Source organism: Desmodus rotundus, chromosome 10 (assembly GCF_022682495.2).
Source record: "Desmodus rotundus isolate HL8 chromosome 10, HLdesRot8A.1, whole genome shotgun sequence".
Classification (NCBI taxonomy): domain Eukaryota; kingdom Metazoa; phylum Chordata; class Mammalia; order Chiroptera; family Phyllostomidae; genus Desmodus; species Desmodus rotundus.
Genome location: NC_071396.1, coordinates 85538284 through 85553717, shown reverse-complemented (window position 1 = coordinate 85553717; position 15434 = coordinate 85538284). Strand labels below are relative to the sequence as shown.

At 44.4% G+C, this 15434-nt stretch overlaps 1 protein-coding gene across 5 annotated transcripts in view; it reads right to left on the bottom strand.

The window, feature by feature from the left end:
• Positions 1-15434, bottom strand: part of MAPRE2 (microtubule associated protein RP/EB family member 2) — a 133495-nt gene that overhangs the window by 16621 nt on the left and 101440 nt on the right. For all 5 annotated transcript variants that reach the window (XM_053913419.1, XM_045187962.2, XM_045187961.2 and 2 more), the window contains one exon: positions 14277-14490. In XM_053913419.1, the coding sequence (XP_053769394.1) occupies positions 14277-14490 (214 nt within the window). The remainder of the gene's footprint in view (positions 1-14276; positions 14491-15434) is intronic.

Here is a 15434-nt window from a genome sequence, read left to right as displayed (position 1 = left end):
CCCTCCTTCGCTTCGCGGGGCGGGGTGGGGAGCACTTGGCGGCCGGTCCAAATGGAACTTGCATGGGGGATTCCACGGTGCCCTGCTTCATGAGACCATGAAGAGGCTGCTCTTTCATTCTGAAATTAGTCTGCAGCCCTCAGGGTTCTGTCCCGCTACCGCAACCAGTGGCAGAGTTTGGAACTTCCTTCTTGCTACTTCAGTGTCAGCTCATCAAAGTGTGCAGAGTTCTCTTCTGAGCAGCTTGGGGCACTTCCTCCAGCCAAGCATAAGCGGTATTCCCGATGTGGAAGGACCTGGGCCTCCTCCATCCGGCCCCTCGGCTGGCCATGGGTAAGAGCAGGAGTCCCTTCCCGGGAATCCTGGTTCTGCTACTGGCTGGGTGGTGTGGCTTTGGCTGCCACCTGGACTTATGTTTAGGAGGAAGGCCAGAGCCCACTTCCCAGACTTGGGCAGAGCACAGGAGTTGATAATGGAAAGCTCTTACACAAGAACTTGGCAAACAGTAAGCGCTCAATAAATGTTAACTTACATTATTATTACTCAGCAAATGAGATCTGACTCAACTAATGACGAGAAAGCACACAGATTCCCCATTTCCTAGACATTAGCAAAATAAAAATGAAACTGCTGAAATAATAAGGAAATGAGACTATTTTATTTAAAGAAGATCTTTAAGAAATGTGTTAACTGACAACCTATCAGCGGCCTCCAGGGCACGGGGTCCCCCATTCGTGCACCCTCTATCGTGAAACCAGTGTGCCACAGCCCAGACCTCTCTGCTGCTTCTTAAATGACCCCATTCATTCACCCACAGGGCAGACACTTCCTGAACCCCTACTGCATATCGGCAAGCTGCAGGCACTTGGATAAAACAGTGAACGAAACACAGGAGATGCCTGTCCCTGTGGAGTTTCCATTCTAATGGGGGGAACTGAATAGTAAGCAATAGCATAATAAATTACTAAGTGACCTAGTAAGCTAGAAGGTAAATGCTGTGGAAGGGAGAAAAGGAGGGCAGGGGTAAGGAGTGCCAGGGAGGGGGTGGGTAGGTGGCAGTTTTAAATCAGATCCTAAGGGAAGGTCTGAGTGACCACCATGGGTCACATCTCCAGCTTCTGCTCTTCCCTGAGACCTACGGGACTTCCAAGGCCACACTCAGCCCGAGCCACTCAGAAGGACAGGGGTCAGGAACATTGAGTCCTCCAGGTGGGAGTCCAGCCCAGACGGAAAACAGCGAGATCCACACCAGGCATGGGTCGGGCCACCTTGGCTCAAAGACAACCACACAGAAGCCAACCAGCATCTCAACAACTCCACGGTTATACCTTGCAGGGTACCCACGGGGGACGGGCCAGCTGCAGGAGTGACCCTTTCTTCTTCAAGGCCTCATTGGGAAAGTTAGATTTGAGCAAAGACCTGAGGGAGGTGAGGAAGCTGGCCTGCTCGGCAGCCAGAGGCGGAGTGTTCCAGGCAGAGGGAAGGCTGATTGCCAGTGCAAACGCCCTGCCCGCCCGCTCTGGAGCCGGTGGCTGCAGCCACGGCAGGAGGACAGAGGTCTGAGAGGCACTGGAGGCGGCAGGTCCCGCAGGGCACTGGCAGGAGGTGGGCTCTCATTCCCAGGGGAAAGGGAAGGTGCCACAGGGTCCTGAGCAGAGGGGCACACGATCTGACTTCAGCTGTAACTGCTGTGTGGGAACAGACTGCAGGGCAGATGACAACAGGCGCCGAAGGGCCAGGTCAGAGGCCCTGCAGCCAGCCCCCCGGCTATGAGTGGTGAGTGCTCGAGACAGTTTTGTTTCTGGTAGAGCGTAGTTTGAAAATCCCTATTATACACCCTATTTGGCAGGCACCAAATGTCTAGTCATTTCATGCAACCTACATTTTGTAACCTCAACAGCAACAAAGACCTTCTGTGATCAATAGCAACAGCTACGGATTCCAAGGAGAGGACTGAAGGAAAAGTTGGCAATGACTAGAACCATGAGTCAGCTGGTGTCCCTCCCAATCCACTGCTCAGGGGTCATGACACAGTACGACAGCTAGCTCTGCCCGGGACAGCAAGCCAACAAGCTATGCCAGGAGTCAGGGGCCTGTGAGGGTGTGGCTGCCGCTTCCCGGGGAGCTGCTCACGGGGCCTGTGGGTGCCCCTTCCTGACCAGAGGTCCCCAAGCCCGTCCCCATGATGGGCAAGAGGACCTGACCCCACTGGGCACTCCAGCCAGCGTGAGCTTTCATGGACTGACTGACTTCTGCCCTGGTTACTGTCCCTGCTGGAGACAAGTGCTTATTTTTAGCCATCATGTGATTCTCCAGTATTTTCCAGGCTCTGCTTGAGTCACTCTGGTTTCAAGTATTTTTCATAGGGGGAAATGCAGGAAAAAACTCATCTTGAAATGGCTCAAATTCTGACTTTTAAACAGTTATATGAACATGGTGTGGATTTCTTTCGATAAACTTCTGACTTCACACCTCTCATGTCTTGGTAGAAAATTAAGCGTGCTTTAAAACACTATAGGCATCAACCAATCACCACCTTAGTTCAAAATTTTTGTTTTTAAATTATTCTCAGAGCAATTTCTTTTTAGAAGTGGTGGGGTTCCCTCTCCCCCATGAGAACAATACAGGGCAGAATCCCAACACTGATTTGGGGGAGCACACCCTTGCTAGTTTACTGCAGCACTGAGTACAGCCCACAGGTGTAACCATGACAACGACACCTGGGTATCACTGTGCTCCTGGCATGCGGCAGTCATTCGGGCAAAAAACTTACAAACTAAGATGCTCATTTTGGGGAACATAGTCCTTAGTTACTTTATACTGTTCAGAGTCCCTATTGACTTATCACTGGCAAGACCAGAGCTTTAGGTCATCTTTCTGATAGTTGTAAGTCTGCTGTCCCCCATTAACACACAATCCTACCCAGACTCCCTTGCAAAGAGAGACGTGGTCTGAGGCCACAGAGCAGGCTGGGGCTCAGGCAAGTGACAGCCCAAGCAAAACCCCACCAGAATCATCTACTTTCCTTTGCTTTAGGTGGCTCCTGCTCCAGAGGTGTCTGCCTCCACCAACCAAATGCCACTCCAGAAACTGGTACAGCATTTATCCTCAGCTTCCCCCTCCTTTACTCTCGTATCCAATCACTGTCAGTTTTGTGGACTGTACATCTATAACATCTTTGTAACCCACATGGCCACACCTCCATTTAGGCCACCCTCCTCTCCTACATGATTTGCTGCAACAGCTTCTTAGCTAATTCTCTGGATCATAATCGTACCCCTTCCAAGTGCTCTCCATACCACAGTGCAAATCTGTGTTTAAAACCTTGCGATGACTCCACACAGTCCTCATTAGAAAGCGTGACCGACAGATCCCACGGTGACCCCCTCAACACACGTCCCCCAAGTATGACCAGGAGGGAAGCTTACCTCCTGGTGCTCCCACCTTTTGTGGCCCCCTCCTATGGCGTGAGTGGGACCTGTGACTTGCTTTTAACCAACAGAATATGGACAGGTGATGGCATGTCACACCTATAGTTATGGAACTGTACACATGACGCTTTGCTGGCACACACATGGCAGAGACTCTCCCTGCTGTCCTCGAAGAAGTAAGCTGCCATGTACTAAGTAGCCATGTTGGAAAAAACCCACATGGCACGGAACTGTAGGCGGCCTCTAGGACTGAGATCAGCCAGTAAGAAACATAGCCTCAATCCCGCAGCCTTAAGAAAACTGCCAACAGCTTAAAGGCCCTTCCCCAGCTTGAGCCTCTGATTAGACCACAGTCCCAGCAGATACCCGGGTGGCAGCCTGGTGAGACCCTAAAGCAGAGAACATAGCTAAGCTGTGCCGGGACTTTAGAAGCTGTGGACAACACATATGTGCTGTTTTAACCTGCCGAATTTGGAGTAATTGTTTTTGCAGCAACAGAATATGAATATGGCCTCTTGACCCTTTATCCGGGGCCCTGTTCACCTCTGCAGCCTCGCATCTCAACGTTCACACAGAACAAAACGCCCTTCATTGAAAACAGCACATTCTCTCTCGGCTTCAACATTCTGTTCCTCCTATTTGCAACGGTCTTTTCCATACCATTCACCTGGCTAACCTCTACTCAACAAGTCTCCGCGAAACCTGTTTTTCCAAAAAAAACCTTTCTAGAATACACAAGACCAGCTTCAGGTGCTTTTCCTACGCTTACTTTACTGTTGTTGTCTATTTATTGTCAGGTTTCCTCCCCGGGCCTCAACTTCCCTGAACCACTGTTTCTCCAAAACCTCCTCCTGTGCCTTAACAACTATTTGTTGAAACACTAAATGAATGAGAATTCAAGTAAAGCTTTCACAAAAGAGCAAGGAATCCCGTAAACATGACCTGTGGTTTCTGAACTCCTGTGACGTGCACCGTGCTATGTTCTAAGCTACAGTGCAAGGGGCCCCTTGGGTGATGGAGATCATTGGCAAGAACTTCAAAAACATCCACATGTTGGCTCAAGTACTACATCTGGATCCAAACGGACATTGTAGCAATTCAGTTTGAATCAATTCAACAAATACTAAATGGTCAGGCAGTTGGGAAGCAATGACTGAACAAAATAGAATTGATCGATAGTTTAATTCATCCAATTCAAAGGGAGTCTAGAAAATTCTTTAAGTCAAAACTGTTTTCTATTCCCAGTGACAAAGAAAGGCACCAATAATAAACATAGGTTCACTGGTGATTTGGTATTCTGCTCATGGAAACAATAATGCTAAGTAACTGCCCTTATTTTTTCAAATTCTCCCAAGGATAAGTTTATTGATTTGAGAGAGAGAGAGAGAGAGAGAGAGAGACAGACAGAGAGAGACAGAAAGAGAAAGAGAGAGAGAAAGAGAGACAGACAGACAGACATTGACTGGCTGCCTCCCATATGCACCCCAACTGGGATCAAACCTGTAACTGAGGTATGTGCTCTGACCAGGAATTGAACCTGCAACCTGTTTTTGGTGTACAGGATGACACTCCAACCAACCGAGTCACCTGGCCAGGGCCTAAGTCACTGCCTTTTGATGCCGGACAAGTTTTATTGTGAGGCCGAGAGGCCAAACATCAAGTTGTTATACCTTCGGAGACAGAAGGGATGATCCATCACAGTAATACGTGGGGTTCAGTTGCAGAACCAAATGATATTTCAACATAGTGGGTTGGCCAAAAAGTTCGTTTGGTTTGTTCCATACCACGGCTCTAGTAGCACTCAGTTGTCTTGAACTTCATTTGAAATAATTTTGTTAGATTGTATGGTGACAGCTGTCATATCAGTGTGCACTTAAAAACCTTACCAAAATTGGTGAATTTTTGTGTAGCCATTTTAGTATTGAGGATGGAAGAAAATATGCAACATTGTTGGCATATTATACTTTATTATTTCAGGAAAGGTAAAAATGCAACTGAAACAAAAAAAAATTAAAAGATTTATGCAGTGTATGGAGAAGGTGCTGTGACTGACTGAATGTGTCATAAGTGATTTGTAAAGTTTTGTGCTGGAGATTTCTCACTGGACAATGCTCCATGGTTGGGTAGACCAGCTGAAGTTGATAATGGTGAAGACATTAATTAGGAACAATCAACGTTCTACCACACAGAAGCTGGCATACTCAAAATATCCAAATCAATAAAGTTTCTGGTGAAAATGAAAAATGTGTCTTTTATTTTGCAGAAAAAAACCATATGGACTTCTTGGCCAACCCAATATAAAGCAAGCAGCTGTATGAGAATGACTGAGTGCTGGTTTTAAAAGGACCCAGCGTTGTTTAAAAAGGGCACAGAGGGTTCGCTTCCCAGGTGCAGGCACGACAACAATGAGGGCCACCCGCCCTTATCTGCAAAGTCCTGTGTGTGGGGACAGAGTGTGGCATGCTTAAATACATGCCAGCTTTGTCTGAGGGGCTTACTCTTTACTCTGACATCACCCAGACCATCCACTCAGACAATTATTTGATTTGAAGGATTAAGAAGTCAGAGATTAGCAGTCCTGCTAATCTAGGGCTCGGTATTCTGGGCTTCATACACATTTCTGTTTTGGAGATGTTAAGAGGCCTGGTACAAGCAGCATTACTGTTGCTGCATTTATAAATGTTAAGAAAATATAATAACTCCCCCCCCCCCAAGAGCCTGTAGCAAGGAAGAATGAAAATATTTTTGAGCTTTTAAACATTATTACTATTTTAAAAAATAGATGCCGTCCAAAGACAAGAGCATGTGTCCTGCTTTCCGCCTTTCCAACACTGTGGAGCCCTTCCTGTGCTTTGTACACTATGCAATTGAATTTGGTTTGGAAAAATTCACTGTGGTTCAGTACAGTGTGGAGAGGAGAAAAGAACATAAAACGAGACCAGGTCACATGGTCAAGTTTCAAATCTTGGGTTGAATTAGTAAATCGTCTGTCAAATTGAATTAGTAACTCATCTGTCAAGGATGCTGTCTCAGAAAGCAAATGAAATGGGGCAGAAATGAAAAATGCATGGCTCTTCCTAGGAAGAGGCCCTTGGGCTCCTCCACAGACAGTGCCAGAGATTCCTATCTGAAGCTCCTGAATTCTTCATGACTCTTTGCTCCTGTCTGTGCCTAACATTCCAAAGCCATAGGTATTTAGTATCCTGGCAAGGCAGAGCACTTCTTACGTTTTGTGCTGTGCTTTTATCATTATAGGTAGAAAAATGCAGTTTCAATGATTCTTTATGGAGAAAAGCATCCCAATACCTAGCAATGTGCCTTATCTACCTTACATATGGTAGGTGTCTAACTGGGGAAACAAAACCACCAGTGCCCCTCTCCTTCCAGGGAGCAGGGGATGAACCCTCAGAATTTAATTAGGTCATTATAAGCATTTCTTCCCATTTCCTCCAGGTCTAAATGTAGCTAAGAGAGCAGCCACCAACTGGTATGCAGCTTAGCAAAGGGATGGTTTCTTAACATGGGCAGGCCGGGGGGATGCAGTGCTGATGTAGGGCAGGGATGGAGTGAAAGGTAGAAACATGGTTCACATACTAAGGAGAAGTGCTAACTTCTGTTTAAAAAGATGTCTTGCTAATTATGGGACTGGGTAAGAAAAATACATCTTTGTTTTGAGCTGTTAGTACATGGTCTCTTAAAATCAACATGTGATCCTCAGAGGAGTGAGTAGGTATGTGGGTAATCCAGTATGTGGTTAGGTGGCTGGGGACCGTGAGATAGCAGCGTCACGCAGGTACACACTGGGGAGCTGTAAGAATACACAGGCATGACATGTCTTGATAGGAAGACCATGAAGGGACAAGAAGGTGCCTGTGCCTCTTGCATCTTGACAATAATAAGGAAAAGGAAGTCCTGCCTAAAGGCGCAGGCTTGAGTAGAATTTAACTTCTTGCGTACTTTTACTTGCACTCTAATTGAGTTAAGGGTCTGTGAAATCAAAAACATCAACACTTTTTGGAGCAACATAACAAAATCCAGAGTCTCCACACCATGACATCACAATGTCTAGGATGCAACCCAAAATTACTCAACATATGAAGAGCCAGGAAAACGTCACTTGTTCTCAGAGGAAAAGATGACCTACTGATGACAACTGGGAGATGGTGAGAAGGTGGGATTAGCAGACAGGAACGTTAAAGCAGCTGGCACAACCATGCTCAGGGAAGTGGAGTACGCTCATAACGAATGAGAGGCAATCTCAGCAGGAAAAAGAAGATTTACAACTGAAAAAATACAATAGTTGGAATTTCAAAAAAGCTCAATAGTAAAATGGAGATAATGGAGAAAAAGAGGGTAAACCTGCAGATCTATTAATAAAAGACATCTAATTTAAAGAAGAGAGAGAACTACCAATTTGTACGTAATTCCTTCGCCTTTTCTACCCCAGTTCTCCAATCTTCCTCCCCTCTGGCAGCCATCGGTCTGTTCTCTGTATCTATGAGTCTGTTTCTGTTTTGCTTGTTTATTTTCTTCTTTAGATTCCATATGTAAGTGAAATCAAGAGGTATTTATCTTTCTCTGACTTATTTCACTCAGCATAATACCTTCTCGGTCTCTCCATGCTATTGCAAAAGGTAAGATTTCATTCTTTTTATGGCCGAGTAACATCCCTTTGTACATTTGAACTGCAGCTCTTTTACCCACTCATCTACTGATGGGCACTTGGGCTGCTTCCTTATGTTGGGTATTTGTAAATAACATTGCAATGAACATAGGGGAACATATATCCTTTCGAATTAGTGATTTGGGGTTTTTCAGCTATATACCCAGAAGTGGAATTGCTGGGTCATAAGATAGTTGTGTTTCTAATTGTTTGAGGTAACTCCATACTGTTTTCCATAGTGGCTGCAACACCCTGCATTTCTACCAACACTGCACTGAGGGTTCCCCTTTCTCTACACTCTTGCCAACACTTGTTGTTTGTTGACTTATTGATGATAGCCATTTTGAAAGTATGAGGGGATACTGTGGTTTTAATTTGCATTTCTGATGATTAGTGGCACTGAGCATCTATCTTTTCATGTTCATTGGCCATCTGAATGCTCTTTGGAGAAGCATCTGTTCAGGTTCTCTGTCCACTTTTTCATTAAATCGTTTCTCTGGTGTTGAGTTATGCGAGTATGCTGTATGTAAAGTGCAGCACAGGGAATAGAGTCAATAACATTGTAATAACCATGCTCGGTGCCAGGTGGGTACTGGAAATATTGGGGGGGCACTTTGTAAAGTGTATGACTATCTAACCACTGTGCCGTACACCTGAAACTAACACAAAGTAATACTGAATGTAAACTGTAATTGAAAAAAAAAAAAAAGGGGGAGAGGGAACTAGAAGAGCACCTACAGGACCTGTGGGATAATTTCAAAGGCTCTACCATACAGATAAAAGGAATCCCAGAAGGATAACGTTGGGAGAGTGAAGCTGATGAAAATATTTGAAAAAATAATGGCTGAAAATCTTCCAAATATGGTAAGAGACATAAACTTACAGATGTAAGATGTTTAATAAATTCCAAAACAAGATAAATTCAACGAAAACCACGATCAGGCACATCACAGCCACACTACTGAAAACCAAAGAGCGAGAACCTTGAATTCAGAGCGAAACAACATATTCTATAGAGGGGAGAATGGTTAGAACGAGCGTGCCCGCCTTACCTTTGGAGGCCACAGAGAGTGGAGCAACAGCTTTAAAATCCTTAAGAAAGAGGTAAAGGAAGAAGGTAAAGATCAGCCTGAATTCTTTGTCTGGGGAAATAGCTTTCAAGGATGAAGGTGATGTAAAGATATTTACAGAAAAAGGAAAACTAAAAGAAGTTGTTGCCACCGGATCTGCTCTAGAAGGAATGCTAGTAACACTATCCGCTACCTCGATCTGATATTTCTAAAGTACCGTACAACCAACAGCGAATCCATATTTTCAAGAACATGTGGTGCGCTGACCGAGAAAGACCACATTCTGGGCCATAGACTGAAGATCAGAACAGGGAGAAAAACCACTATAAACTGCTACATTTCACTGCCTCTCCTAAAAAACAAAACACAACTTTTTGGGAAAGTGAAAGCAACTCTTCTTTCCCTATAGAGGGTGACAGGCGATGCTCAGTTCAATTACAGGTGCTCGAGGATGCTCACACGACGCTGAACACATAGATCGACGCACTCGGGCACCTTGCTCAGGCTGTAGGAACAGCCTCAGGGAACCATAAAATAGTAACTGAAAATGAAAGTATTCCATATTCAGCACAGTTTTTGAAAAATGCAGGATTTATTTAAGTCTACATTTATGAGTTTAATTATGACTGTTCAAATACCTTATTCTATTATATTTCTTAGGTTGCTTCCTTTTGGAAACCATTTTTCTAGTATTTCTATTAATCTGGTTTTAAATCCGGAACACTGAAGTCCCTAAGGAAGAGAGGAAGCTTAGATTCAATTTCCATGGCAACTCTAAATCCATCACACTATATTTGTATATGGGAGTTTGATTTAAATACATTAATATATGTGAATTTGCAATGTGTCTAAGCTGTGGTTGCTATGGGAACTGCACCTTCAAATTTCCTTTTAGGTTTAGTTAAGTGCTCACACACAAAAACTGATCCCCTAACAGCTGTCTCGAGTTGCAGATACGGCTCAGGGCAATAAATCTACAAATACTATGACTTGTGATGATATATGTACTTACTAGATATCTATCGTTATGAAAATGTATATTTTAATACGTGCTCCTTGCTGGTATATCAAAACCAATTCAAGATGCATTCCTCCCAGCGCAGATAGCGTAGGACTCACCAGGCAGCTCTGAACACTTACACGACAGCCCCTATGGTGCTGAAGCTGCTACAGTCTAGGGAAGTCACCCAACTCCACACAGGCACCACACGGGCGCTATGGCTTCTCTGAACCCAAAGAACACCCAGGGGCTGTACTGAGATGGCAGAAAAATCTGGCACGTTGTCACAAAGCAGAATGCACCAAATACGTGGAGTGCGACCCTTTTAGGCACAAGCGAACGACCTGTGGGGCGTGGCTGTACATGTGAGTCTGTTTGTCACAAACAATGTTTCCTTGTCAATGTGGACGGTCCTTTCTTAACGATCAACACGTGGATCACCCATTCCGTGATCACTTTGTTGCTTTAATACAGTCCCTTTGCCACCGATGCTCTGGAGCTCGCACTTAGGCAAGTTAATTTTAATATTAACTTCAGGAAATATCTTGGGAGAGTGAAATCCACTGTAAGATGAATCAAGTATTCCAAAGCCAGAATGAACAAAAAAATGATTAAAGACCATCTTTTCTCCCAGTTTTGACTATACCAACCATTGCTTGTTTCCACTAACAGAGGTAATTCAGAAATGACCAAGCTCAGAGGCGGGAACGGAAATTAATGCTGAGTGCTCCTGACCCGGCACCCCTGCCAGAGCACAGTGACAGGGTGATGTGGGTTTCCCAGAGAGCTGACCCCACCCCCGTCAACCACTTTCACTTGCCTTAAATTTTGGATGGACAGAATCACCCGTGTATGACAAGGATGGCCTTTGATGCTGTCGGACCAGAGGCTGGAGGCCAGTTCAGAGACAGTGAAGTAGCTCAGGGGGGAGATGGTTACAAATAGAAATGGAAGAGAATCTGAAGAGGTGCAAGGGAGCCTTGAGGGCCTCTGAGACGTGTGGAGCCGTCAGAGGCTGTAATAAAGAGCTCCGGCCTCCAGGCTCTTCAGTAAGGTTTTGATAAGTATTTTCGGCTCTTCTTGTACTTTCTATAGATATCCGTGTGCTCCTTGCCCCAGTAATTATGATCTGAGAAGCCTTATCCCCATGTTTGCTATAATTATCCAATATGTCTAAATTAAGAAAGAGCAAATAGATGCTAGATAAATACCCTAGGAACTCTGTTGTGTGTGCAAAGTGAAGTGCATGAATTTACAGCAGATTTTACAACACCTATTCTGACTCATAGATCACATTTTGGCTTACTTTTTACTTTTTTACTATATTCCTGAGAGTTGGATGTATGACCTTTAGAAAAATGAGGTCCTTACTGTACTTATAGGACCCTTTCTAGTGTAGCTTTTAAAACAACGTTCTGCATGTAATGTATACCTTGCTGTGATTTTTTCCATAGTTTTACTACCCCACAATGTCCAAGAGTCACAATATATTTTGTCCAAAAGGGTAAGACCAATTTAGCTTCTGCAAATATCCTTTCTCCCTGATTAAGGCCAATGAGGTAAACATGGACAAGGTATCGGGAACCCACAGCTCAGGAATTACTGCCTTCTGGAACATTAAAAACCAAATTTATTTTCTGTTGACATTAATGAGTTTCCTGGGCTGTAAGCTCAGAAAAAATATATGTCTTTTTCAGGTTCATGGACGTTCTTTCTATCAAAATGGCACAAGTGGCTCTGTAGCTTTTGTGAAGACACATGAGGGAATTCCTAAAAGACGAGGCCCAGGCAGCCTAAGGACAGCTGTCTGCGGAGGCGGAGGGCTGCTGCCAGTTTGAGGACACATTCTGACTGTGGGAGACAAATATTCTGAGGCCCGGCCAATTTCACTACTGAAAACTTGAAAAAGTGGCTGCTGAGTGTCAAGTGTCATTAACAGCTACAGACGATGACCTGGCGAGGAGAAATAACAGCACCTTTGGTTGTCTCACCTTCCTGTCCTCCCACGGCGCCTGCCGATTCCCCAACTGCAGAAAACCCACCACTCCTCTTTCCCAGCTCCCGGGCTGATGCAAGTTTTCGACAAAAGTTCAAGGCCAATGTGAACTGTCATAAACTTTTGCTCTCCAAACTCCTTGTGGCTTAATTTTTACCCGACTTCTCCTCAGTACTTCTGTTCAAAAAAAAAAAAAAAAAAGAGATACTCCCTTTCCTCTCTAAACCTCCACTGATGCCCTTGACCTCATTTTCTCCCTCCACCTTTGGGTTCATGCTCCACCAATTTCCCCTCCTTTTTCCTACTTTCAATTATTCCTTCTCCATGGACCTTTCTCCCATCTTACAAACCCACTCCCTGTGCTTTGACCTAAAAGCAAACAAAAACAGATCAAGGACATTACCAATCCTCCTTCTAATCTTATTTCCTGAAGCTACTGTTGGCTTTTTACTGACATCAACAAAATGTCTTTATTTTTCCCCCTGACGAATGTGGTGAAGGTGGAAGCTGCTCTTACCGCATCTCGTTCACACTTGTCAGGTCGTGCCCTTGTTAAGTCACTGCAATCTAGGTGCATGCAGTCAGCATTTTAACAGACCAATTCTCTGAAGGATTATTAATCACCTCCTAGGAGTCAGATTTCTTCGGCCTATTTTCAGGCCTCATCCTATCTGATCTCTCCACAATTAATATTCGGCACTGTTGGAGACTGCTCTCTCTAGAAATACCCTACTGTTTGTTCTCTGGTCCTGCGCTTACCTGGTTTTCCCCTGGTGGTCATCTTTTTCTCAGCTTCCCCTTTTTTCTCTTGTCTCTTAAATGTGCGCATTCCCAAAGGTCTGTGCTTAGTTTATTTCACTTATGTTCATTCCCACTATGGCTTCAAAGCTGGATTTTCATGCGGTCTCAATTTCTTTCCTCTAATTCCTCAACCCGCTCCTGGTTGCATCATTCCATGGAGTGACCTCCACGTCTAGAAATCCAACGGGCTCTCCCAGTTTTCGTTGTACTTGGCTCCTTAGCAGATTTAGATGCTGCTGGCCACTCTGTTCCCTTCCTTCTGCTTCCCTGATACGTCATGCCCTCATTTCCTTCAGTCTTTCTGGCATCTTCCCTGGTCCTGTGCAAGCCCTTCCTTTTCTACCCAAACATTAATGCTAGAGCTCCTCATCGCCCTCAGCCCTCCTCACTCAGTGCTCGTTTCCAGCTTCGATTGCATGGATAAGTGCGAGACTGGAAAGTGTCTACCTCCAGTCTGTACTTCTCTGCATTCTAGACACGTGCATGCGCTGGTTAACATTCGCATCGCATACCATTTCCAACCCACCGTGATCGGAGGTTGGACAGAAATAAGGAATTTGTATTATTTACAAAATACAGGTTACTGGGTTTGGGGGATGGAAACAAATGGTTTCCGAGGATTTTGTTAACTGTCCGGTACCACAGCTCAGGTTTATGGTAAGGACCCTCATTTTCAGAGAACACTTTGCTTGGTAAAGTCTGTTTCTTAGGGGGAGAATGTTTAATATATTTCAGAAAGGTTTTATCTACAAAAGTTTAAAAAACTTTAAAGTTCTAGGTATTTATCCTCAATGACTTCACTTTTGGACAAAGTTAGATAAATGAGTCTTGCTGAATTTCATCACATAAAAATTGGCACTGACCCTTATAAGAGATAGGATGTAGATTTCATGAATTTTCTTTGAAGAATTATAGATGATTCATACTAGAAAAGCATAAATCAGTTCATATTCTGCTATGTACTGCCAGCAATGAAGCAGTAAAAATATTTCAGTGAAAATCTGAACAGACTTGAAATTTCTCAGAAAAAAAAGTACGAGGAAAATGAAATCTATCCCTAACGTACTGTATTAAACACACAGCTTCGGTGACTTACAGTGAGTAGCTCTGCCTTTTCAATAGTTAAATCCTGACTGTTAGACTTATTCAGAGAGGTCACTGCGAGGAAGAGGAATGTGGTCAAACAGACAATAAAAACTGTCCAGAGGCATTAAGATACTGACTGCTGGGAAGAATCAATTAAACACAGCCACGTACAGGAGGGCCCGAGCCATTTGCTAAAATGAAAGTGACTCCGCCTTCACTGCTACTGTACCTGCTGTGGGGGAGTTTGCGTGGTGAGACTTTTTGGGCAGGTTGAAGATCTGTTCGCCAGGGTCGGGGGGAGGAATTGCATCTTGCCCTTGTCGTGCTTCTACAGGATCATACTCCTTCCCGTCGTAGTTAGCATCATAGAACTTCTTAAACCACTGAATGAAGTCCAGGTTGTCCTGGAAACGCCCTTTCACCAGCTTCTCCACTGGAATCACCTGCAATATAAAATCACCGTGTAAGTCGCCAACGTAGGGCTTGTTAGTATGTACTACTGCTGAAGTGGCCCCTGGTTACAACTGTTTCCTACATGTCCGTAATTCATGACTACCGGCCTCTCCCCCAGCTTCGAAGCCGGCTGTATTCGAGAGTTCATGTAATTCTTCATCACGTAAAAAAGTACACTGAAATGTTGTAGTTGGTTCTCTTGGAATATTTAGTAATTCTCAACAATCCGACAAAACAAGGAATACCCTCAGCTGCCAAGAAGGGCTGGTTCTCTTTATAGTATGTTTATTGCCAAAGCATCTCCCCCCCAAAACATGGGCCTGGGATGTTGTGCTGTTCCAAGATGGATGGGTTTTCCTTGTTTCTTTATAGCACTTGGTCCAGTTGTGTTAGAACAAACTCTTGAAAGGCTTATAGCTATAGAGAGTGTGAGTAAGTAGGACTCCAATCAATGCAAATAGATACCAATCTAATGGTTCAAAGTGAGCTTTCACACAGCTTATTAACGATGTAGAGAAAGAGGCACCAAAACAACTAACCACACAATAAAGAAGGGCCCAGTAATTCTTGGGTGCCCAGGAGCTAACCTGCATGGCAACGAAGAGGAACAGAAACGGAGGCTGACTGGGGCAGTCACGGAAGGCACTCTGGAGGAGGAGGTGCACAGCATTCGCCTCAACTTCTGAGACGCGTCTCAGCTTTTTCTTTCCTATTGGCAACTTAAAGAGCCAATCAGTATTCCCTCCAGGAGTCTCACAGGAAACTTCATTTTATTTCAGAAAAATATGTGGTGCAATTGCTCAGCTTTAATTCAGTGGGCAGCAGCTGTTTTTGAGAAAATGAAAAGGTACCTAGCTATCCAAACTGCATCATTACTGATTCTTACTTTCTCAAACTTGGGCTGGAATACTAGTTGAACATGAGCCATCAGAGT